Source organism: Harpia harpyja, chromosome 7, assembly GCF_026419915.1.
Source record: "Harpia harpyja isolate bHarHar1 chromosome 7, bHarHar1 primary haplotype, whole genome shotgun sequence".
Classification (NCBI taxonomy): Eukaryota; Metazoa; Chordata; class Aves; order Accipitriformes; family Accipitridae; genus Harpia; species Harpia harpyja.
Window position 1 is genome coordinate 27,328,710 of NC_068946.1, and position 25,166 is coordinate 27,353,875.

The following is a 25,166-nucleotide window of genomic DNA, read 5'->3' on the forward strand; positions in this document are numbered from 1 at the left end:
TTACTCAGAGAGAGTTGTTTCAAACTGCCACTGGATCCCCAGTTTGCAAGAAGCAAGTCACCAATCCAGCTGAGCAGCAGAGTCTGAGGCCAAACTGATCTCCCTTCTGTCTGCCCAGGGCTCAGGCAACTGCAAAGTACGTTGGGGTGCACCCTAATGCATTGCATCTCTGTCTGGGGTGAAGCAAATTACATTCCCCTCTCCCTTACACACAGATGCAAGACAGTGTGATGCCACTGTTCATAAAAGGTAGCAAAATGAAAAATGGAAACGACGACATAGGGTTTTTTTCCTCTTCTGGCAGACAAAGAAATTTTATTAGGAACTGCAGTGGTGGGACGCCATTGCTTCTGAAGTCAGGGACCGCATACTTCAGTCTCTCCCCTGCTCCTGGGTGAGAGTCTCTGTGATTTCAGAAGCCGGGCTGTCTGCAATGTTGTCCTCCTTCGTCTGTGGCTCCCACTTCAGCTGTTCCAGTCCACTTTGCTTGGAGATGACAGACCCCAGGGAGATGCACCAACCCTCTGGAAGCCCTAAAAGGGCCTTGCTGTATCCAGAGTCAAGTCTATAGTAGGACTTCAAAACAGTGTCTAGAACAGCTTGATAAAAAACCTTCTGTGATATAACCATGAGAGGAAGAGAAAAGACAAGAAACGCGCTCTTTGTACAGGTGGATATAACTGTGGGATTCCTTAAGTTCGGTTGTGTCCAGGATACAGTCACCCCATCACAGTGTGTACCCAAGGCGTGCTGCTTTGGTAGTAGCAGTGGAGTGCAGTTGTACTCTTCCCAGCCCCGCAGCAGGCACTTACGCTGTTTAAATGCAGTTAATCCAATGAAGTTTTTCTCCATACAGAAAAAGTGAACAAACTGTGTTAGTGTGATGTACTCTTTATGGTTATGATTTCATGTTAAACAGTTTGTAGTTGTGAATTATAACTGTAAAGACCTCACATCTGTAAAGTAGTTTTGTGAAGCATAGCAATATCGGCACTCTTCAGAAAAACAGAAATTGACAGATTTCCATGAAGAAAACTCTTGCTTTTAGACTCTCTGCAATGGTGCTCGGTATCTTGTAGCCCATCTGTTCCACAGTTTCTCTATGGTACCAGGAAAAAGTCCCATTGCTGTGCTCAGTGCTGCCAGAAGCATAGGTCTCTTCAAAATGGGTTTTTACAGAAGAAACTCAGCAAGGGAAGGAAATGGATTAGTAAGAGTGGCTGAAGAACCTCTCCCAGTACTCACCTATAGCCCCCCTATAGTAGCAGTCAGTACCTCTAAGGTGCTCAGCCCATACTTTTCCTATTGCTTTTTGCAAAGGTGCAAGGCATTTGTCAGTGTTTGCTGTGTGCCCTCCAAGAGCCTTTCTGCATGGGATGTTTGAAAGCAGGGGTACCTTCTTTAAGGAAGGAGAATTTCTGTGCTCTAAAAATGCACTCTTTTAACCTGTTTCTCTTAACCTGTTCTGTTCAGCTGCTCTGCAGGTTTTAGAAGGTAGCGATGGTATTTCTTCCTTCTGTGTTTACAAGAGAGCCTGCCATAGAGGTTGGTGCTACTGTGAGCTGAGCTGAAAAGAGAAAAGCAAAATCAAGAAAGCAGGTGTTGCTGATACGTGTATCTGGGACTGGTAGTTATTCTCCACAAAGGACTGAAAAATGTATTTTAAGGTTGGCTAAAAGCTGCTGCATTGGTTGAAGGGGTCATAGTGGCCGCAGCCTGTGGAGACATCCCTTTCCAGGGCTTTAATACGGATTAAAGGAATGCATATGATATTCTGAGAGCAACTTCAGCCACTCCTGTCAGTCCTCGTTGTGGTAAAAGACTTCCCTCTGGAGCCTGCAGAGGTCTCCCAGTCCTCCGAGGCTGGCCGAGTTGCTGCATAGATTAACTCTTCACATTTTTTTTTCCCTTATCTTCATAGTATATTTATTACTATGAGCTTATCTGTTCCTGCTGCTTGCTTTTTTATAATACAAATAAAATGAAACTGGATCCTTTCCATGTGCTGTGAAAGAAAAGGTTCTGAAAAGAAGCTGTGCCTTTTGGGGCAGTATCTCCTTAGGCCTGCTGGCAAAACAGCTAGTGTACTAGAAATGAACTCTGTGCTACAAAGCAGTGTCAAGAGGTAAGTGGAGCTAGCAAAGACGGAAGTTGTAAGCAAATTCAAGGCAGGCTTTTTTATTTCTGGACATGTGGCCTGGCAAACACAGGGAGAATGCTGCTTCTGTAGTATCCAGTGAAAGCTTGCTTAGATCATTAAAACACAATGTGTGAGCAGTTACCTTTGATAGTCATGGGATGTTTTTATTCAAACACAGCCACTCCCGGGAGTGTGGGTGCTATAGTACTTTTCCAGGGTAGCTGGTTTTCTTGCCTGCCATGCCTGTGAGCTTGGGGAACTCCAGAGCTGTCATTGTGCTGAGCACCTGCACACTGACAAACTGTCCTTACTGCAGAAGGCTGGTGCCTTGTGCCCCTCTCCAACAAGCAGCTATGGAGGTATTCAGCCAGCCCCATTGATTTTGGCAGTATATTTTGTCAGGAAGCAGAGCCTGCGGGGTGTTTGCAGCATTGTGGCATGGCAAAATAGACGTATCAGAGAAAGGTGACTGCCTTAAAACTGGCCAACAGGCCTAAAATCTAGTGTGTCTGATTGAGGCCAGGATTTCCCCTCCTTCTTTTGACTGACTGGTTTAAAAAAATAACCTTCCCTGCCCCTTCACATTGCTTTTTTAATCTGGTTGGGAGCCTAGCCATCGTTTGGGACACTTTGAAGATATGATTTTGTACTCAGATTTTGTGCAGGGGATGTTTCAAGAGAGGCTTGGGCCCCTCTTCATATAGCTCTTGTACATATTACATACTTTTCTAGTGTGTTTTTGTAGAGGTAAGACATCTGAATCTGTATTCATGAGCAACACACCACTGGTTCACAGGTTGGGGACGGGGGGGTGATCCTTGAGTTCTGAGGAGTCATTTTACAGTGCTGCTTTCTCTTATTCTAGTGACCACACTGACTTTATGTCGGGGTGTTTTCTTTGTTTGCCAGGTATCCTCACCTTTGGCAGCAGTAGTGGTGGCTGGTGCTGGCTCTCTGATGTTGGCTCATGCAGCATTTAGTGGTACTTAGTGTGCTCAGCAGGTTTGTGGTAGTGGGTCACAGAGCAGCAGGCAGCAGTGCCATCAGTTGCTGCTGTTGCTGTCCTGCTCAGGGAGGAGCTGCAAAGGCAGCTAGCTGGCAGGAGGAGGTGTGGCAGGTATGTGAGCTGCTGCAGAGGTGGGGATGGCCAGAGGTCCTGAGAGGTGCGAAATATTGGAGGTATGACATGCAGCCTTCACACTTCCCCTCCGGTGTTGGCCAGGTAAAGCCTAGCTTCTGACCCAGGGAGGTTTCTGAAGCATAATTGCCATTTGTGATTTTGCAAAACACCCCTGTAGCACTGTCTTTTTGTCTGTGGTATGTAGAAGCTATGCAGCCAGGGCAGACCAATAGGCCATTAATTGCCACTGGGATGGCAGAACATTATAAGTCTGTGGTGTTCTGCAGAAGATAATGGTCCTGCCATCTGAGAGGCGGATGTGCAGAAACACTTCTGCACCTTCCCCTCTGGAGAGCAGGAAGCCTCAAACCACTTGGAAATAATCCCAGAGGTATCAAGCCAGTTGGAGAACTGATGCCCCCCCTGTGGCCAATTTATTTTCAGCATTAAAAGGTAGTCAAGAAAAAGGTAGCTGTACTGCAGAGATTTGGGGCCTTTCAAGATTTGAGGAGGCAAAAATGCTGTTTAAAATAGAATGTGATCCACTGCAGGGTCCATAAGTGCCAGGGACTGTTGTGGTGCATCTAGCAAGAGATAGCCCCTTCTCCCAGGAGATTACAGCTTAAATACACCACACAGTAAGGGTAGGGAAGGTGAGTGGGGACAGAGAGGTGAGGCACTTTGCCCAGTATCAAATGGGAGTATAATTTGGATCACCTGCCTTGCTGGATGATACTTCCCCACTAACCCCCCTGCATAATTCGGAGAGTGCAGCACTTGTTCCCTGCAGGCTCACTCCTGATTGCTCCTTGGGCTTGGGCACCCTCCGAGCTGGAAGGGCCATGGGGGGCTGGCAGAAAGCAGTGGCAGCAGAGGGGGCTAGGCTGGGCAGCTGCCTTGAGTGGAGGGAAATGTGACCTACTCCACTCCCTTGCTTGGGAAGCTGTGAGAGGGTGCAGACTGATGGAGAGGGGAGTGCGGTGGGAGGCAATGGGAGGGGCTCACATACAGTGGATAAATTCACAGTGCAGGAGGATTACAGTAAACAGCACTGATGAGTTTGGTCATGAAGCTGTTCTGGTTGGGAGGGTTATTCTTTATGGAGATTTTTGCTGTGGAGTTACAACACTCCATAAAGCTAATGAACAGTTTTCATCTCCTGGGGCAGTGCTGATTGCTTCCAGTGATGTTGTGATGACTTTCATAACTGAATTTTCAGGTTAGTTGCTATCATTCCCTTAGTGGTGTCAGCTAACTCTCCTAATATGAACTGGCCCTGTTTTCGTAGCTTTGACACTCACTTTATATCCTTTCTTCCTTCTTTTTAAAGCTGAACTGAGTGAATTTATAAAAAAACCCAGCAAATCCATCTTCATTTGATATTCTCACTTCTTTTGCAAGTGCTGCTGTTTTATGCATCTCCTAGCTGGTAGTAGGTAACCATGGCTTTCAACTCATTATACTTCTGTCTTTGCCAGAGTTGAGTCCTGTTCGGGGTTGGTCTTCTACTTTGAATCCAACCTCCTTCTCTACTGCCCCTTGGCACAGACATTGTGTCAGTATGCACAGGGTGCTGGTGGTCTGCTCAGCAAACACTATGCAAGTGTTTGACTTGCTGCAGAGGAGCAAAAAGGATTGGATGGAGTGGCTGGGCAGCCGGGATCCTATAGACTTCAGCAGAATTTCTCTTAAGTTTCTCATACAATGCCACACCTGAAGGGAAAGACATAAAGAATAATTTGTTCAGGTTCTTTATCCATCTGTTTAGGCAGCTCATTCAGTGAGGAGCTTATTTTTGGTGAACAGCTAAGCCAACCTCACTAGCAGTGCATAAATCTAAAATTAAGAGTTTGCCATTTCAACATTCTCAAAGCAGGTTTTGCTTTCCATAAGCCTAAGGAAAATGAAAAAGAGTGAATGCCCTTCTGGGGAGAGATGCTGTTTCTTTATATGAATTAATGCAAACTGCTGCCTTGTTACAAGTCCCATTGCTGTAGCAGTCCCTTCAAAAGAGGTGGCATTGGGAGAAGCAGCCAGATTTGGCTCCAGGACAGCCATCTGCTGGAAATTTGTAGCTAAATATCAGTGCCATTATTTCAGGACCAAGTGGAATCAGATAGACTTGCCTGAAAGAGATACACCTGCAGACCCAGATGGTAAACTAGGTGGGAAGAAAAGACTGTACTTTCAAGTAGGAGGGGAGTGGACATTGTGGATCTAAGTCACACTGGCTGAGGCACAGTTTGTCCCTGATCTGGCAAACCCCACCAAGCAGGTGACCCAATTTGAGAGCATTTTAGGTCCCAAAGGTGTCTGCTAAGTTTTATGGAAATCAGAGAGGAGGACTATTGACAAAAACTCTGTAACTTATGCTCATCTCTCACTAAGCATTAGAGAATCCAGAGAGGAGAGCCACCTCAAGAGACAAACCTCTCAGAAACTAGGCATCTCTGCTTCTGCACTTTCCCAAATTACTTGGTATTACTGTCATCAGAAATACCTCAGTGGTGGAAAACAGGGCAAGTTTTCCTGCCATACCAACAGGGACACAAGTACAGTCAGTTTTTCAGGAGCATATATCTTCTGGACATGCTGAGACAACATTTGGGCTCCCTCTCCTGTGGTGCTGGTTGCACCAACTGCCCCCAAGTGTGGAGAGGGGTAGGTGTGTGCTTGGTGCAGGGTACCTAGCTGGGACAAGTGGGCAGTTCCCAAAGGAGAGAAGAGGCACTGAGGAAGATACTGCCCTGTCCCCAGCTGCTGAGTCTGTCTTTGTTTCCCTCTGCCTTCTTCCTCCTCTTGCCTTGAAATTATAACTCCAAATGGCTCAGGCGTGGGCCATTTACTGTGATTATTTTCCTTTTTTTACTCTTCCTCAATTTACTCTCTCTGTCTCTGTAGGGAGGAAAAGAGATGCAGTTTCTGTTTGGAAGGTGGATGGAGAGAGAGATGGTAGCATTTGCTCTCTGAGTGGAAAGGTATTATCTGGCTCACTGCATGTCGAGGAGATAAAGGAGCAGAGGGTTGTAAGGTGTGCATGTATGCGTAGCATATGGATTCAGCCTGTCTCTGCCAGCATCTATTGCCCTGACCTAAACAATACGAGACATTTGAATTTTAATCAAGTTGGCTGCTGGTTCTGTCCCAGTTAGAGCGAGAGCCAGTAGAGCCGATTCACGGGAGCTTGAAGGGAAGGAGTGGGGCGAAGGAGGGAGAGGGGGGTGCCTCTGTGAAAGGCAGGGAGAGATAGGCTTTCTCTAACTCAACAAAGGACAAGCAAACCTGTGTGCAGATGAAGGAGGGGTGGCTGGGGGAAGGTTATGAGTTGTCTTATTATGGAGAAGCTTGAACTGTCATCTGTACTTGATGGAAGCGAGAGAGATTGCAGTTGGAGCTGCAGAAGCGCTGACTCCCTGATTGGATTAATAGAAAGGGAAGATGACTCTAGAATGGCTGCCCATTATCTGCACTACAAAGGGATTAGTGTGGGTTTCAGAGAAATTAATGGCTTTTGAGTTAGCGCAGAAATACTAATGAATGTCAGGGCCAGAGATGTACGGTGAACAAAACTGGTTCTCTTTTAGTGTGTGTGCATGCACGTGTATCGATCCATTTGGGCTATGAAAGTGTGCTTTTTCTCTACCATTTTGAGTTTCAGATTAGGCTTTCAGTTTTCATATTTAGGTGAAATACTCTTGAATACCTGATTTGTCTGCAAGGTATAGTTATATTGATTTCTTTTCCACCTTTTCAGACCTAGTGCCGAAGCAGCAGTTTTTTAATTGCTGTTATGATTTTAGTAATATATGCAGGAAATCTTTGTAGGTAGAGTGCTTTGAACATGGTGTTAAATGCAGACTCCATTCTGAGTATGTGAGTGACATGGGGAAACTGAGGCTGAGCTGGCAAGGTGAAACCTAAGTGCGTCCTTTTTGTTAGTGTGGATGGGAGGTAGCATCCTTCCCCCATTTTTTAACTCCCATGAGGTTTGCATGCTCACATGAAGTATATCAAACAATTAATTCGCAAATATGTTCATTAAGTTTAACTGAAACTTGCCCACTTAATCCTTACAAATCCTTAAAGCTGGCCTTCACTAAAGGGCTAGCCAAAGCTTTTACACTGTTGCTGTCCTGAATCCTCCTCCTGCCCATACGTGAACCTCTCGCAGCCAACCGCAGCAATGCTTTCAGCCAGGACAGGAGCATCTCCTTAGACTGTAGGTTACAGCCCAAGTTCTGCTTTCTCACCAGTTGGTATCAGAAGCCCCTTGGACAGTAACTAAGTCCCTCAAATACTCATAGTCCCTGACTCTCCTTGTACCCCTGGGAGGATAGACAGACTCACCCCTTAGCCCGTGGTGGTGAGGGCAGCTTGGCCAGCAATCCTGGCCATGTTAGCTGGGAAGCCCAGTACGGATGGGGATGCAGTAACTTCTATACAGGCTCATCTTTGGCTCTTTGTTTCCAAGCTTCATCAAGCCCAGACGCTTCTGTTCTCTTAGCTCTGTGTTGAAGACATCCTAGGTATGCTTGGAGGTGATCACGTCTAAAACTTGTTAGAACGTGGCCTCTTATCATGAGTGGTAACTGGTTAAGCTGAGACGCTGAAAATATCGCTAGCCATCTACCCTACCCCTCTTCCAAAGGTTGTCAGCCCGAGGGCAGAAACCACGAGTGAAACAGCTCCTGTGTTGCTGCGGTTTGTAACGCTGCATGTTAAGGTCAACTGGCACTGATTATGTTTTGATCTAATTGTGCCAGGCAGTGGATGAGGAGCTGTTCCCAGGTGGCTACCTTGCTCCTGCATCAGGAGTAGCAGTCTCCAAGGGAGATGGACAACTGGAGGCAGAAACTTCTTCACTGGTGTCTGTTAATTCTGCCACTGTTTGTAAGTCAAGACCCATCACAGGTACCCTTACTGGAAAGGTGAGGCAGAAGTCAAATGGGAGCAAGAATTTGTTCCTCAGGGATGGGTTGTTTTGGGGGTGCCAAGTGTTAAAGTTGGTGTTAGAGCGTAACAGTGAATGCCACTGAATTTATACAGGGACCAACAGAAATTGCATAGAGCCACATGTCCAGCCCAAGGTGAAAATACAACATCGGCGTGTATTAGTGGTGGCTGAAGTGGTGCAAATCAGATTGGAACAAATTTTACATGGAAACCTTTTTTAAAAACTCAGAAATGCTTTAGATAATTCCTTTTACATTCGTATCACTTTGGTGCCCGGAGTGACTCATGTATGGCTGGTTTTCTGGGGACAAAGAAAATTCACCTTGACTTCGCCTTGGGCTGAGGTTTGTGAAAGGGTTGGTTCCGAAGCACCTGAAGTGCTGAGGCGCTTAGATACACATCTTTGGGTCTGGGCAGCCTTTACTTTTCATTTTTGGTCATGTCTGCTGGTCCTGAGCCTGATTCTCGTAAATGAGCAAAGCTCCTCTCTCATGAACAGAGCTGTGCAAAATGTTCTGGTCCCGGGTCGTGATGAAATGTGGTAAGAAACTGCTGTCGTTGGGCACAGTTCTCCATTCCCCGTGTCCTGGGTAAGTCCGGGTGCCAGGTGCAGTGCCCGGGTGCTGGCAGTGGGGCTGTTCCAGCCAGTTCCAGCCGGTTCCGGTGGCCCCACCGCAGGGCACAGGTGTGCCCATCAGCCACAGGTGGGGCCTCTCTGGCAGAGTGCCTTTCAGAAAGGGCAAAGCGCTGCACCAGGGTGTGAGGAGTGAGGGGAAAAAAGCATGAGGAGCAGTCCAGGGTCAGAGGAGAAGGTGCTGCAGGTGCTGGGGCAGGGATTCCCCTGCAGCCCCTGGGGAGACTGTGGTGGAGCAGGTGTCTCCCTGCAGCCACATGCGGCACCCCATGCTGGAGAAGGTGGAGGTTTCCTGAAGGAACTGTGGCCATGGAGAGCTCATGCAGGAGCAGGTTTATCCTGAAGGACTGCAGCCCATGGAGAGGACCCATGTTGCAGCAGGGGAAAAGTGTGAGGAGGAAGGAGCAGCAGAGTGGAACTGACTACGACCTCCCATTCCCCTTCCCCCTGTGCTGCTTGGGACGGGGGGAGGTAGAGGGGTTGTGTGTGAAAGCATGAAGTTGAGCCTGGGAAAGAGGGGGTAGGAGGGGAAGGTGTTTTAATTTGCATGTGCTTCTCTGTCTGTCGTGGTTTAACCCCAGCTGGCAATTAAGCACCCCACAGCTGCTCACTCACCTCCCTCACAGTGGGATGGGGGAGAGAATCAGAAGGGTAAAAGTGAGAAAACTCGTGGGCTGAGATAAAGGCAGTTTACTAGGTAAAGCAAAAGCCGTGCACGCAAACAAAGCGAAACAAGGAATTCATTCACTACTTCCCATCAGCAGGCAGGTGTTCAGCCATCTCCAGGAAAGCAGGGCTCCATCACGCATAACAGTTTCTTGGGAAGACAAACGCCATCACACTGAACGTCCCCCCCCCTTCCTTCTTCCCCCAGCTTTACATGCTGAGCATGACATCATATGGTATGGAATATCCCTTTGATCAGTTGGGGTCAGCTGTCCCAGCTGTGTCCCCTCCCAACTTCTTGTGCACCCCCAGCCTACTCACTGGTGGGGTGGTGTGAGAAGCCTTGGCTCTGTGTAAGCACTGCTCAGCAATAACGAAAACATCTCGGCATTATCAACACTGTTTCCAGCACAAATCCAAACCATAGCCCCATACTAGCTACTATGAAGAAAATTAACTCAATCCCAGCTAAAACCAGCACAGTCAAAATCTATTTTAGTTGGCAATAGATTACTTGATAATACTGTACTCTTCTGGACAAGGTTCTGGGAGACTTGCAAGTGTTTTGTTGCTCTGTCACTATTCTCCTGGATAATCTCAGGAAAATTGCTTTGTTTCCTGTCCCTCTGTTTCCCTGTCCCCTTTTTGTAAAGTGTTTGGTACCTCTGGGTAAAAAAGTGCAGTATTCTTGTTGGCTCAAAGGTAGAGTCAGTGCTTGTGTTTGATAATTATAACCTATTGGGTGAAGGCTATTTCTGTGACCCTATCCTCCACATATATCATGTATGGGTAGGAGAGATGTATAAGCTGGAATGACGTAGCAATTTGAAACGATTATTTAAAAAGAATTAATGGTAACGTTCTCATTTTGTTTCCTCCAGAACACAAGTCAATGTTCCCAAATATTCTGAAGAAAGGATACTTAGAAATTAGAAGAGACAATGACAGCTACTGGCAAACCTGTTACGCTGAGCTCTCCCCATACAAACTGTACCTGTATTGCTTGGACAGCAGTGGCAACCAGACTCTTCCCACCGTGTATCCACTCATGCATTTTCAAAGGGTCACTGTTACTGGTTGCATCGAAACCAAGGTGGTGGATGCTGTCCTGTCAGACAACTCGCAGCTACAGCTGAAGGCAGAGTCCTCATGGGAGGCTTTGGACTGGGGACAGAAACTCTGGGAAGTGGTGCGTGCTTCTGTGCCTGCTTTCACGAGACAGCAGGAGAAACTGGAGAATGTGCCAAAGCCTGAAAATAACAGTGACCTTTCTCAAACCAATGGATTGTTAGAGAAGCCTATGGAGCTCTTCCTATCCATGAATTTGACTGAAAACACTAAAGAGTACCAAAATATTCTCAAATCAGGGACTCTTTACAGGTTAACTGTCCAGAATAACTGGAAGGCATTTACTTTTGTCTTGAACAGGTCTTATCTCATGGCATTCCAACCGGGTAGGCTTGATGAAGATCCGCTGCTGAGCTACAATGTTGATGTGTGCCTGTTGGTCCAGACAGATACTCAGGATGGCTGTGACTCTTGCTTTCAGGTCATTTTTCCTCAAGATGTCCTCCGCTTGCGTGCAGAGACCCGTCAGAGGGCCCAAGAGTGGATGGAGGCACTGAGAGCAGCAGCCAATGCTACTAGAAGTTTAACTCAGAACCCACAGGTCACGCTTAGGAGCAAACCTGGAGATCGGCCCTTTGGAAACAATGTTAGAAAGAGCAAGCGCCAGTCTGTGACCACCAGTTTCCTGAGCATCCTGACCACGCTGTCTCTAGAGAGAGGGCTCACAGTTCAGAGCTTCAAGTGTGCAGGTAAGCAACCAGGCTGCAGCATCTGCCCCTTCTGCAGGAAGAGAAAATAACTTGGAAGAGCATGTGTGTGTTTTAGCAACACACAGTCGTTCCCTGCCTCTCACTATGGCTGTAGACGCTTCAGTGTGTTAGCCTTTCTTTGCTCTCTGTAAAATGTGGAGAGAAGCCTATGGGATATTCCGGGATTCACCTGCATTTGATGAGCAGTGCTGAAACATTAGAACCTGTACATATGTGAGCCAGGCCTGCCTTACAGGGTGGCTGAGCTGTTTTCTTGATTCAGGACACTGGAAAGGTGGTCAAGAATCAAAGGGATTTGAATTCTGGATATGATGCAACTTTCCAACTTTGAGCACTTTTGTTTCCTTTTATTACTGTGTCACCTCCAAGTCGTTTTTGGAACTCGGTTTCGGCTCTGGGCCTTCTGGGGAGACTCCTCAAAGCATATATGCTTCCCCGAAACACCGTCATTTGGTGATGTGTGTTCTAGCACTGAGGTTTAGGCATGAGCTCATCTGCTCAGTTCTTCCCTTGAGGCACGGGTGAAAACATGTCCTTAAGCCTCCGCATCTAATTTTAAATTTTAGTTCATTTGACTGCTGACTCTAGTCCTAGGCAAGATCGTGATTTTATTCAGTTCAGGAATGAAGTGAAACATAGAGAGGACCCATGTGAATGCAATTCATTGTCCTTGTACTTTAGCACAGGCACCTTTGTGGAGCAAATTTGGGTACCTTGCGCCTAAACTATACTCTCTGGCTGCTTTAGTTATGCTCACTTAGAAATTGTCAGCTGTATCAGAAACAGCTTTTCTGGAGGGTTTTCCTCTTTTGTTATGGGATCTGTGAGGGTCCTGCCTCTTCCCCGCTCTGCTCTGGGGTGGGGGTCTGATGTGGAGGTCTCCTGTTGCTCTGGAACCACACATGGGTCGGTATGGGCCCAGGACCTGCTGGCTGGCCTGAATCCCTTCCAGGGGAGACCTGAGCCCCAGAAGTACTGGGTTACCCTCAGAACTGGCTGCAGGTGCAGCAGGGTTTGTCCCTCTCTGGTAGTCACCCATGGGTGCTGTTCCTGCTCACTTCTCCACAGGCACCCACCTGGCAGCCAGAGCATCGTGAAGGTTGGACTCACTGCAGCTAATGATTTGGTCACGATATTTGGGCTTCTGCCTGAATTCAGTTCTGTTCTTGGCCACAAACTCTGTGTGACTTCATGTCGATTTTTTTCTGGGAGTAATTATGTGCCAGACTACTGAAACTGAAGGTGCCTGGGTCCTATGATAACTCTGATTACCTGAACACTATTCGACAATGGTCATGTCTTACCTTTAAGGGTAGTTGTGAGATTGAAAACTGCAGGGAGACTTTGGGAATGGGTCAAATAAGTATCCCTGGGATGGATCCAGCCCAGTGTGTTAGCCAGCAGGCAGCCTTGTGAAACTCAAGAAGACAGCACAATTAACAGCCTCATTTTTTAGATAATGTCCCAGATGACATTAGAACTTTATTACTTTGTCCTCATTTCTTTTAATTCAAAGCTCAGTAGAGGAAAATTTTGTGATTTTGCTTCATCGTCTGACTGAGGTCCGGGAGAGTTTCAAGTGAGCATTTCCAATGACCTCCTCAAAAGTAGGATCAGGCCCTGGGATGGCAACAAAATGCATGTCTCCAACGTGAAATAGGTTTTAGTCTTGCATTAGGCAGTACAGGAGCAGACTTTTCTGTGGGAGAGGGTGGATTTCCTCTCCAAAACATGGGACGATTCATCTGCACTCACTCGTGTATTGCCCACAGAAATAAGGTGCTCTGACTGTGTCAGGGTTGCATGGAGTCTTTTCCATGGCTGGCACTTGTAGCTGTTACCACAGGGCAAAGAAATGAATAATTGTAATTATAACTGGGAGAAGCTGGGGAAACTTGTCTGGCTCAGAAAAGTTTGTGCTGAGGAGACTTTGGAGGCACACCAGCAAGCTGAGACTCTCTCCTTGTACCTTGCTCCAAGCAGGCTGTTTGCGGTGTTCCCCGGCATGGGCTGCTGTTTAACCTAAGGGGCCTGCTGTTGGTAATTACAGCTTGCAGGCATTCAGAGGTTTTCCCCAGGGCTGCTGGGAGGGGTAAGCTTGCAAAAGGATGAGGAGGGGGGAGGAAGAAAAGTTTTGCTGTGAATTCTTCAGCCATTTAGTGCAAATTCCTGTAATTACCGTCTTTGTGTCCTGTCCCAATGGCACATAATACAGCAGAAGCCTTTCCTAATTGAGACCTTACAGGAGGTACAAATCCCTCCTTTGTTCGGCCTGACAAATTAGTGCCAGAAAGTGGCAAGGTCCGAGTGGGAATCAAAGGCAAGCAACACAAAGATGGAACTTAAGGCTACAGTAATAACCCTCTCTAGTCCTGCAGGGGTGGGAGGGAAGGAAAAGTAATGACCAATGATAAATGAAGGGTTTTTTTGTTATAAATTCCCTTGACATGACAGCACCTCAGGGCTGCTTTATTTATTTAGGAAAAGTGATTAAATAGTAATACAACAGGGCAGACCATTGTCTCTCGAGCTACCCCCCTTCCTACAGACCCCTGCTGCCTTGGCTAATTGATTGACAATGAACCTCTGATAAAGAAGGTTGTTGGGAGGACCTGATGGGGACAGGGTTTTTTTTTTAATTTTCTCTTTGCAGTCTTTGTGGGGTTCCCCTCCCCGATTTTTTTCTGTTTGAAATGCCCTCTGCATCCCCCTTTCCTTTTCTCCCTCAGTAAAAGCTTTTCAAGGGACTGCTCCCAGACAAACAGCTGATACTTACAAGCAGGTAGGGAAGAATGCGAATGTCTGTGCCTCGCTATTGACAAGTTTATCTTGGAGTCTGACTAGCACTTTTCAACTCGTGATACAAGCCAGGGCGGTGGTGTCAGATGTAGTCATGGGGCAGGAGCAACAAACTGTTGATACACTGGGGTCAGAAGGGCAGCTTGAAAAGTTTTCTTTTGCTTGATTAGCAGATACAAAAGCTTTTCCCCACATTTCTAACTGCAGTCTTAACTGCAGAGGGCAGGGCATTATTTCTCACAATTTACCAAAATGAACAAATAGGCCACTAATTAACAGTGGAGAGGCATGGTTTTTAATAAACACTTTTACCTTTGCTGCCATTATTTATATTTTTGGTTTGGAACAGCAATACATTTTCGAATGTGGGGTTAACTAGAAACTGCTGGCACTGGAATGGCAGCCTCCTCGGTCCTTTGCATATTCATATAACTGCAGGCTTGATCTTGCCCTGTTGCTGGGGTACATCAGTGTTCCTGTGGGAAGTGTTTGGGGCTCTGAGCAAGAGTGGCATTTGTGAGTGTCAGTCTGCTCAGATGAGACTTTGGAGGGACCTACCCCTTGTCTTCAGATGGATATGAAGCGAAAGTTGGTTACAAGTCCAAGCTGGTAAATATCAGGTTTTATGATTTGTTCTTTAATATGTAGAAAATGAGAGACATGCATCATGTTAGGATGATCTGTTGGACTGTGTGTGCATTATTATTTTTTATGTCTTTATTTCACCTGGATTCAAGAGAAATCCCCAAATGGTTTATGTTACAAATTTGGGATGAGGTGGCTTCCACCAAAGCATGTGTTTGGCAAGTGCAGCATGTTGTGGACAGTGGTAGCTGGTTGTGAGTTCTTCAGTGGCTGTCTTGTCTCCCTGTTGGGCCATCTATGGGCTCCTGGGGAAAGGCAGGCATTTCTCCTGGAGGAACCCACCTGGAGGTCTGTAAGGAGCAAATGTCCTCAGCTGCCCTTCACTATTGCTATTCCCTTGGCATGTGCCTTCAGGTTTCCATAGATGGGGAAGACAAACGGCCTCTGCCCTTACCTCCTGTTTTTGCATAGCTCCTGTTCTTTTGATGTCTCTCTTCCTTTTGACCTTTTTTTTTCTCTCCCTGCCCTTTATTAAAACAAACATTTTTTCAGAGAAGTCAGTTGTGCCTGCCAGGTCTTGTTGCTTAGACCGCAAGTCCTAATGAGTGTGGGAGTTTCTGCCTTCTGCAAAATGTACTCTACACCCTTTTATTTGTCTGTGTGGCTTTACTTGCTCCTCTTCTGGGGTGTCTTCTGTCTTTTCCTCCCTGCTTTCTCCATGTCTCCTTACTTGCCAAAAGGATAAATACTGCTATTAGGGCTCCTCTGACTCAGCTGGCTAAGCTGAACGCTAGGTGCAGAGAAGCCAAGGTTCGAAAATGGGCTATTTCCTGAGCTTGCAGCCATGTCGAATTGAGCAGCAGGTGGAAAGCTGTTGGCTTTCAAGGAGTCATTCTGCCTCTAGTGCTGCGATCATGTGTGTAGATGGGGGACAGTGTAGTGCAATATGCCCAGCTCGTGCAGCCTCTGCTCTAGCTCACCCCACTGGTCTGAAACCAGGCCCTAGTGCAGTAAAAGTAAAGTCGCCCCACCCCACCCCCCCCAAGTAAGTATTTTCCTAATAGCTTGTGATTTAAAAAAAAAAAAGGAAAAAAAAATAGCCAGGTGTGATGTTGACTTTGTTCAACTTCTCAAAAAGCCATATGGTTGAAACTTCTCAAATCCAGATAGTTGAAAAGCATGGGTGCTGCTTCCTTGAATTTAGCAAATACTTTGTGAACTGTCATCACACCCAGCACCTATTTGTAGCATGTCACTGAAATAAAAATACTAGGGGACAAATCTTAGCAAATGTAGCACAATAGTAAAATACCAGAAGGTCCTTTGGAAGGTTGTCAGTGCTCTTGTCACATTTTTAGTCCCAAATAACAATTGTTCTTGCCTGTCCAGGGCTTTTAGGATTGTGCTTTCTAGGTGCTGTATATATTTTGTGCTTGGTTTCATTTCGATTGATCTCTTTGTTCCAAGACTTCAGCAGCTTTTTGCCTTCCCTGTATTTGAGACTCTGTAAAATCCCCTGAGAATGTGTTTTACGCTGTAAAGGTTTTATTGTTGAAATATCTTCACTTTAGACCAGTCTTCCAGTCTTGTATGTGACTTTCAGGCCCTATTTCTATTGATTCAAAAGTAAAACTTCCACTGCTAACAGTGGTATTTCTAAACTCTTATTCTTTGCTAGCCAAAACCAGCTGAGCAGAAAAAGCATTGTCCATGTCTAAATTAGTATTTGGAAAATACACCATGTCTAAACAAGGCCACTGACTTGTTGGGAGGAGTGGGGGGAAGGTTTCCAGACAAGGGTGACTTGAATTTGTGTAGCAAGGAGTACTTAATTTGCAGTGGACCTATGTGTTTCAAAACATAAGGCTGCTGGTCCACAGTGCTTTGCCATGTGACAGCTCTGGCTTGAGGAAAGATTAGAAGATACCGCATGGTATCTCTTTTACTTGCTTGAGTTGATTAAACCTATTATCAGTGATCAGTTATGATCACAGAAGCCATTTAATCTTCAGCAGTAAGGTGAGTGAGCTCTTCAATCCAGTTTTAAGATGGCTTGACTAGAGGAAATGGCAGTGAAAACTACTAGCTTTGTCTAAGCTGGTAGAAGTTAGGTCCTTCATCTTCCTGGGATTTGGCTGGTACCTTCTCAGAGTGAGATTTTCCTCTTCATAGGACTTGGTTTGGAGTTGGCCTGCTGCTGCCCAGAAGGGCAGTTTAGACGAGTACTTGGCCAGTTCAGTGCCTGTCCTGCACCCTGATGTGCACTTTGCAACCCTCAGCTGGTGTTTTACTGACTTCTTTGCCTCAGCCCTGCAGGTGGAACAGCTGGTACAAATGTCTTGGCTGATGAATCTACATATTCCTCCTGGCAGGCTTAAAGGGTGCCTGTGCTGCCTGTATGGGGATAGGTGACTCCATTGCTCTAATCTGCCTCTCTGAACAACTCTGCAGATTTTCAGTATGTTCTTTTTTTTTTCTTTTTTTTCCATCACAAATAAAATATTTGTGCTTATTTCTTTTGCTGTTATGAGCTCAATTCTGCTGTGTGCGAGCATGTCTCTACTCTCAGCTTAGGCTCTGTGTTTGTCCTTGGCTATGCCTTGTTTCTTCCTGGCTTGTGGGTGCTAAGTATTGGTTCCACTGCCCCCAAAGAACTCTTGGTTGCTCAGGGATTTTTTTGGTCCATTTATTGTGTGAAGCCAGTCTTGAATCTTCTGGCATGAAGTTTAAAGAAGAGAGTGCCAGAAATGGGGAGTCTAAATGTCCAAGTCTCACCTTTGTTGCGATGGAAGAAGCTACATCTGGACAAAAGAAAGTGTTTTCAGACCCGAAAACTCCCAACACACGCAAACACACACACAAATACACACCCAGTTCTTCTCTGGAGAACCCAGAGGTTCCTCATGAATTGCATTACAAGAGACAGCTTTATTTGTTGGGCTAGCATCTTTTAAATCAGTCAAGCCAGCTTTTGCTAATAAAGGCCTTGCCTTCACAGAAAGGCACAGGCAGGGTATATCCGCACACCACCATTGCTGCAGTTGCAGTTTATACCAGATCCCTGAGCTGGTTTGGGACATGACTGTTAATTTAGTTTCCTAAGAAAACAAAGCTTATGTTATAATGCTGTTTGCTCACAGTTTTAGCCCTGCCCCGTAAGATTTGAATTTACCTGACTGTTGTAACAAAATTTGACAGAGGAGAAGAGGTTGCAAAGATGTGGGAATCTTAGAGGTTTCACAGGAGCTGGCATCATAGGGAGTCCCTTTTAATGCTGCTCTGGCAAAAACCTGCGACGTGCACTGTGTGTTTGCTTGGTGCCAGAGCGTCCACGCAGGTGTGCAGCCTTGAGGGACAAATATAGAAGGAAAATGGCTGCTTTAGGTCCACTACTGCAGAACTAGGGCATTTGTGTGTGTGTTGGCAGGGGTCCCCTCCTTCTGTCACGTGCCAAAGCACTGTATTATTGGCAAAACTAATACATGTGTATCAGATCAGAGGAATGTAAAAGAAGTTACAGAACAAACCACAGGCCAACTGGTGGGAAGGTTTCAGGTTCAGAGTCTGGCCTTCTGCAATGTCAATAGACTCTAATATGTACCTGTGCTGCGTAAACCTGAATAGTGCATATGCCCAAGGTAGTGCTGTGGTAGTGATGTGTGACCAAGAAGAAATTCAGCCAAATAGCATTGGCAAAAAATATATAACCACACTTACTGCACGGTTGTTCCTCATGTTAAAAGGAGGTACAAAATCAGCTGTGTATTCAAACAGAAATAGAGCTGATTATTTCTAGGTGTGTTAATAGCTGCTGTATCAAAGAAATGAAACATAGCAAACCAGGTAGCCTTCAGTGTAAGCAAATGAGTGAGCAGTGCAAGGGTAAGTGGTCTTCAAACTAACTGCAGAGCAGAAATGAAAACTGAGTGAAGTAGAGACTCTTTTTGCTAAATGACCTGGCCACCGCTTGGGATGCTGGCACCAGTGTTTGCTCTGATCACACAAATGGCTGGCCTGCTCTTTGCTCTGTTCTCTTGTTTACCTTCTCAGTATATAAAACCAAGCATGAGTGTAATCAACTGTAGGAATGGGAATACCATTATTAATTATGCTCAAATTATCTACTTACTCCTAGCTGGCAGACTTCAAGAGCTGGCCCAGAGAGTGTGTTCAGTTCCCATCCCTGACTAAAGAGTTGGTGAATTACTGAATCCTGCCAATAAGTCATTCCATGGGAGCTCCCATTCCCTTCTGTCAGGCAGTGCTTCACAGTCTCAGCAAAGTGCCAGATACTGCAGAGAATAATCCTATAAGGGCATGGGGGAAAGAATAACAAATTAGCTTGAGGTGTATGGTATATTCTTCCTCAGAGCTGTTGTCCTGGGAATGGGGAGAAAGGAGTTGAAAGGATGCTCTAGGAGAATGCAAACTGGCCATGCGTTGAAGGATTCACAAACTATAACTGTAGGTGAAGCATGTCTTCATAGCTGTTTGTAATTCCCTCAGAGCAAGTTCTCTGGGAAGAATGGCATCTCAGCCCTTCTCAGCATTTGACACTAAAGGTAAAAGAACCTATGTTCTGGTGAAATTCAAGTGGGGAAATCCAAGCAAAGAAAAAGCTAGTTTCCAAAAGTATAGTTTTGTTGCAGCCATTTGACACACAGCTAGTATTTTTTGGTCCTGATTATTGATGAAATGTTGTTCTTGACTTATATATACAAAGTGCAAGCTTACACTTTGACATTTATGTTTTTTCAGTGTTCCATTTGCAGGCTTAACTACTATTAGTTTTATTGGGAAGGCAGAATTTAGCTGTGTAACCTGCAGCATGCTTGTATGCTATCTTCTACAAAGGATAAGTATGTTGTGTGTGTGTTTATATGCTATCACCTGGCTTGTTTCCACCAGTGATTTTTTTTTTTCTTGATTGTTCATCTTCTTGGAGAGGGTCACAGCTCTGTGTGTTCAGCATGACTGATGTAAAGGGTGTTGTTTACTTCACCTACTCCTGGCAGTCTAAATATTGGATGTCTATGCTAATCCAGTCTTCACTGATTGGAAGAAAGCCTGGGTACCTAGGGGATGATTCCTCTCATCTGCCTGGGAGAGATGCTCTGCGGCAGCGTGCCTGTGAGTAGGATGGGATGGGTCACTAGTAGGATGGGATGGGTCACTTTCTGGAGTGCCCTCTTTTCCCAGCCCAGGCTAGAGCCTGTAGTCAGCAAGCCTAGACTGGGTAGGCTAAGTTAGCTGAGCTGGATTGTGTGAAATAGGAAAGACAGGGCTATGCATTGTATCTTCAAATGGCACTAATGAAGATGGGAAGGCTGTTAATTTAGGGCTTAGTCCTGAGCTCCAGCTAATAGTCAAGGTTTCCATTGGCTCAGAATGGTTGGTCCATCCTTTGGAGTCTATTTAAAAAAAAAAAAAAAAGAGTCTGGGAGTTGGGGGCTAGTGAACCCTTCCTTACTTCTGGAGAAGCTGATCTAGACTATAATTAAAGTGGGATTTGTATGTTGCTGACATAAATAATGTGGGATTTATATGTTGCTTAGTTACTTGTAACTGGATAGGGTCAAACCCACGTGGCTTCAACGGGGAAAATTTTCTGCCTTTAATCTGTTACAGTTTTGTTGGTTTTGGTTTTGGGTTTTTTTTTTAATTTTTTTTTTTAAGTCCATAAGCAGCTCACAAAAAAATAGGCAAGGTGAGTAAAGTGTCAGACTTTGCTTGGAGGTTTATGAGTTTTTGATTGTTTCTTTAGGAAGAGAATTGCTTTGGAAAAAAGTAGTGCTGGGAAAAGGACAAAGTATAATGCAAATTTAAACCTGTGTAGGCATGAGGGAGAACTGAGCTGGATTGTTAGTGTGTCTTCCTTGTGAGCTTGAGTTTTCCCCATGGTGGAGTGAATTGTGGAATAGATGCACAGAAACATGAGGCCAGCAGCTGAAGTAATTCTCACCTTCTCTTTCTGTTTGTGCTGAGCAGCTAGAGCAATGTTGTATGCCTGATCTAACACTGAATTTTTTTTTTCTGTGCTCCTGCTTAGTCTGCTTTATGGCTTTATCAAGCTGAAAGCCTTTTGAAGTCTGTGGGTCATTTTCTTTTCTTCATATTGTATGTTGTTTCTAAATGAATTAGCTTCTAAGCTAATCTGTCACAGATTTAATTATGGTACACAATCATGGGGGAGTTGCTTTTTCCTGATACTAAGCAGGGAACTTTATTGCATAAGGAAAACAGTTGTGTATTTAATTCTAGATTGGTCTTCCACTTTCTCTGTTTCAGTGTGGAGCTTTTCTTGCTAAATCTTGCTAAAAGATTAAAGAAAAAGGTATCTGGATAAAAAGAGTAGTTGTGTGTGTCTTCCTTGACCATAAGAGTATGCAACACCCTGAAAGTGGCAGAAATGGTGTTTTCCACACTATGCAGGAGAGGAATTGTATTCAAGTGTCTTGGATTCCTCCTCCATACTATCCTCACCACTACCTTAAGTCAAAGAGAGAGACTTGTTACAACTTTTTAAACCTGATCTTCCTGTACTTGTTTCTTCCCAAAGTCTTAGCACTTGGAGATGAGCCTCTTGATATTGATACTCCTGCTCTGCTCACAGACATGTTGTTGAGAGAGGTTCATCTGTGCCCAGCAGCACTTTCTTGCTGCTATTTTTTTCTAACCCCTATTTTCTTTGCTGATTCCAAGGCTGTTTTGTTATATTTTCTGTGATGAAAGGTTTGGGATTACTCCTTCCCTCACTTTGCTAACAGTATACCTACAGCTATACTTCTTCCCTCTGTAGCTTACTCTGTAACATCCTTTAGGTAGGGGTGATTTGGAGTAATAGTAAATATCACAGTATTCTCTTTGCTCTAGGCTTAGGGTTTTCCAGACCTTTGTACAGATGTTATATGGATAATATTCTGTGTGAGCATTAGAAATAGGTGATAGAGGCTTGGTGAGAGTTATGCTGCTTTTTCCCCCATCCTGTGGAAGGTGCTTTCTCTAGCTATAGGCAAGTCAGTATTTTCTCTGCAAACATGAAATGGTCCTTCTTCCACCCTAAACTGTTTGTTGAGTTGTGTTACCAATCTCTGAGGTGGTCAGTTACATCTGACTATCTTGCTCAGATATGGAGGGGTGCTCAAGAGTTTAAAGCCAGGAATCAGTACTAGCTTTGCTTCTGGTAAACATGATGGCAGGTTTATGTACCTGAATGTCCAGGTGCAGGATTTCCAAGGGCATTAAGCCACAAGCTATTCTATCCTCCTCTTCTTTCTCTCTCACTCTTGCTTTATTTTTTCCCATCTTAGAAAAACAAAGTAGCATAAGTGGTCTATGCCACAGAAATATGTTTGTCACACTACATCACTTTGAACTGCATAACATCAAAGAGAATCAGTGCTTTGATAACTTGATTTGAAAGGACTGTAGAAATAGCCATCATTATGAATCACAACAGATAGGAATGGGAAAGATAGATGGTGATTTTCAAACAGCAAAGCTTGTAAGGTAAGGGAAAATGTAAGGTAGGTGCCAGTGCCATATTCTCATCTAAAATACCCTGACCTTACAACTGTTATGTAGCTTTGCAGAATATGATTTACTTGAGAATATGAAGAGGAATGATAAATACTCTGTAAAAATGTGTTTCTGAGGAACAAGGAAACAAACGTGGGCTCAGAGAAGGGCTGGAATAAGGGAGAAAGCAATGCATGCATGCTGCTTGGGTGGGAAGTTCTTCTACTTTTTCCGCCTTATAAAACTACCCTTCCTGAAGGGAAAGGCATCCAAGATTGCTTGCTGAGACACTCCTCACCCCAGAGACCTTCAGTTCTTATGGTCTGGACATAGGGAGGAGGAGGGAAGCCCCCCCCAGCACTTTTGTGCTTTGTCGTTCCTCTCCTGAGGAAACTCTCCGCGGACTGGAATGAGTGTCTGGCTCTAGGAGGTTGCAAGAAATCAGGCCTTCAAATGGTGACTTCTAAACTGCAAATGTTTTAGTTTAGGGTGATGGCAATTCAAATTGGAGTTTAGCTTATTCTTGTCTTCAGTCTAATGGATAGCAGTTTAAGCATTAAGACAAACTAGCAGCCTGTGGAGTGGCAGGGAGTGCACAGTGGCAGTTAGGTGAAATCAGTGTGTCCTGTCCCATCCTCATCCTCCAGACGAGTAAGTGTTGGCTAGTGCGGAATGTTTATGAAGGTTTCAATGGCATTGAGTTAGGAGACTTCAGTCTCATTCAGACACAGCTTTACCACTAGTACTTCATCAGCTGGTCCAAACACATTGAACTAGAAAATACTACATATCATTTAGCAGTCTCTGTTTCACACAGTGTGAAGTGATGGCTGTATGTAATGAAAGCTGAAGTTGGAGCCAGTTGAGGCAGATGCTTCAGTGCTTTTCAGCGACAGGAAATTCAGAGACAACTAGTGAGGAGAAAAAATCAGACTTCACTTCTTTTAGCAAGGCTGGCACAGAAGAATGTGCTGTACTGAGCATTGCCAACACAAACATCCTATTTGAGGGCTTGTTCCCATTTAGTTTGGTAATGCTCTCTTTCATAGATTCCTTCATCTTGCTCCATGAGGGGAGGAGTGGGCACACTTCTCTGTTTCCTTTACAGAGGGGCAAGATTTACCTCTGTTGGGCTTTTAAAAACATGGGCTCCATAGCAACAGTGTGAGTACCTTCTGCAAGTATCTTCTAGGACTACTAGTCAGACAAATGTCATGTCAGATGAACAGGAATGGTATTTCATGTCTCGTCAGCTGTTCAAAACCTTTACTTTTATGTATGAATTCATTTTAAAAATTGAAAGAATAGTTCTATATGTACTACGGAGCACTGATACTGAGCTTACTACTAGGTGTGTCTGCTGACTTCATCCATAACAGCATAGTGGAGGAGGACTGCGTGGAAACTCTTTCAACTGACTAGTCAAGAAGCTGCTTTTGGAAAAAAAGAAAAGAACAGGAAAGGAAAGATGGGAAAATGTGTGCTTTGCACTGAGGGAAATATGAAGTTTTTGGCTCCTAAGTTCTGATCCCAAGCCACAGTCATACGTCATCTTTTTTTGTAACACACTGCTGAATTACTTGAATTGACTTTACCCTTATAAAAGGCATACCTGCATTCTTTCTGCCCTGAAAATACTGCTTTGCAGAAAGTTCTGCTAATATTTGCCATGCAGAAATTATTTCTACAATGATAATAGTTTACAGTCATGTTTGGGTTTTCTGTTTGATTAGCTAAGATGAGATCACATTTTTGCATTATGTATGTTGAGTTATACCACTTGAGATATATGTTTATACTTATGCTCTGATCTTATGAATGGTAAAGGAGGAGATATTAACATAAGTATCTCTTTCATCAACTGACCTGTTTATATATTTGCCTTTTTCAAGAAACTGCACATCCTCACTTAAAAAAAAAAAAGGGGGGGGGGGGAGAGAGAGCTATGGAGAGAGGACATGTCCCACACTGATTCACTTGATAGTGTGTATTGCAGAGAATCAATGGCCAAATGGCTCTGGAGTGTGGAAGAGGAGGAAGTCAACTGATTGTGTTGGTCAGGTCATTCTAATTATTTTGATTAGAGCAGAGGGGACATGGTAGCATCAGCTAATGGGGAGAATGAGGAGTTCGATTTATACCTCGAGTAGTTGAGCTGCAATCTCTCCTCAAATCAGGATAACTTCTACTGGGGAAAAAAGATTACTTCAGTGGGAGAAGTTACATAATTACACTAAAAAAAATCAGTTATACTGACAAAAGCAGTCAGTCAGTTCACTTCTGCCTGAAAAACTCTGTTTAATGAATACTTTTGCTGTGAAAGTGATGTACAAGGTTTCTGCTAATCAGCATTACTAACCAGCTCCAGCAGAGACTGTCTGAGCATATGGCACATGCCAGAGTGGGGCTCTGGTGCTAATTGTATTGGTAGCTGTAAATGTCATACGGGGATACTAGTATTTGAAGGAAAAGCAGAAATACCATCATGTGTGCTGTGTCAAAGAGATGTTAGTAACAACCACAGACATCCCATTACATCTTATCCAAACACTTTTAGCCTTGCTTCCTGAGCAGGTTGTTTAATGTGACTGTGCTGTCTGTCTTCAGCCCTCCACTCTAATATTATTTGAATCTGTTGGCTTGTTTTAGTTACAGTTGAGAGAAAGACAGAGGTGTCAAATACATTGAGTTTCTATGTGTTTTGTGAAAACAGGTGGTCAGGCAAAGGAGAGCTCTGCCTTAGTTCTTTCCAACTAAAGCAGCAGCTTTTGAATACATTGTTTTGCCCCAGGGACTCCACACAAGAGGGCATGGGAAGAGGCAAGGGATCCAGCTGCCAAAAAAGTATCAGGCAGACCTCAGACCTTGTAAGACACATGGTAATCCAATTGTAAGAAAAAAAAAAAAAACAGC

At 44.7% G+C, this 25,166-nt stretch overlaps 1 protein-coding gene across 14 annotated transcripts in view; it reads left to right on the plus strand.

Moving 5' to 3' along the window:
• The window catches only part of PLEKHM3 (pleckstrin homology domain containing M3), a 129,518-nt gene that overhangs the window by 13,384 nt on the left and 90,968 nt on the right, over positions 1–25,166 (plus strand). For all 14 annotated transcript variants that reach the window (XR_008236065.1, XR_008236066.1, XR_008236067.1 and 11 more), the window contains one exon: positions 10,395–11,330. Coding sequence is in view for 11 of the 14 variants with exons in the window: in XM_052793172.1 (XP_052649132.1) it covers positions 10,395–11,330 (936 nt within the window). In the remaining 3 variants the exon portion in view is untranslated. The remainder of the gene's footprint in view (positions 1–10,394; positions 11,331–25,166) is intronic.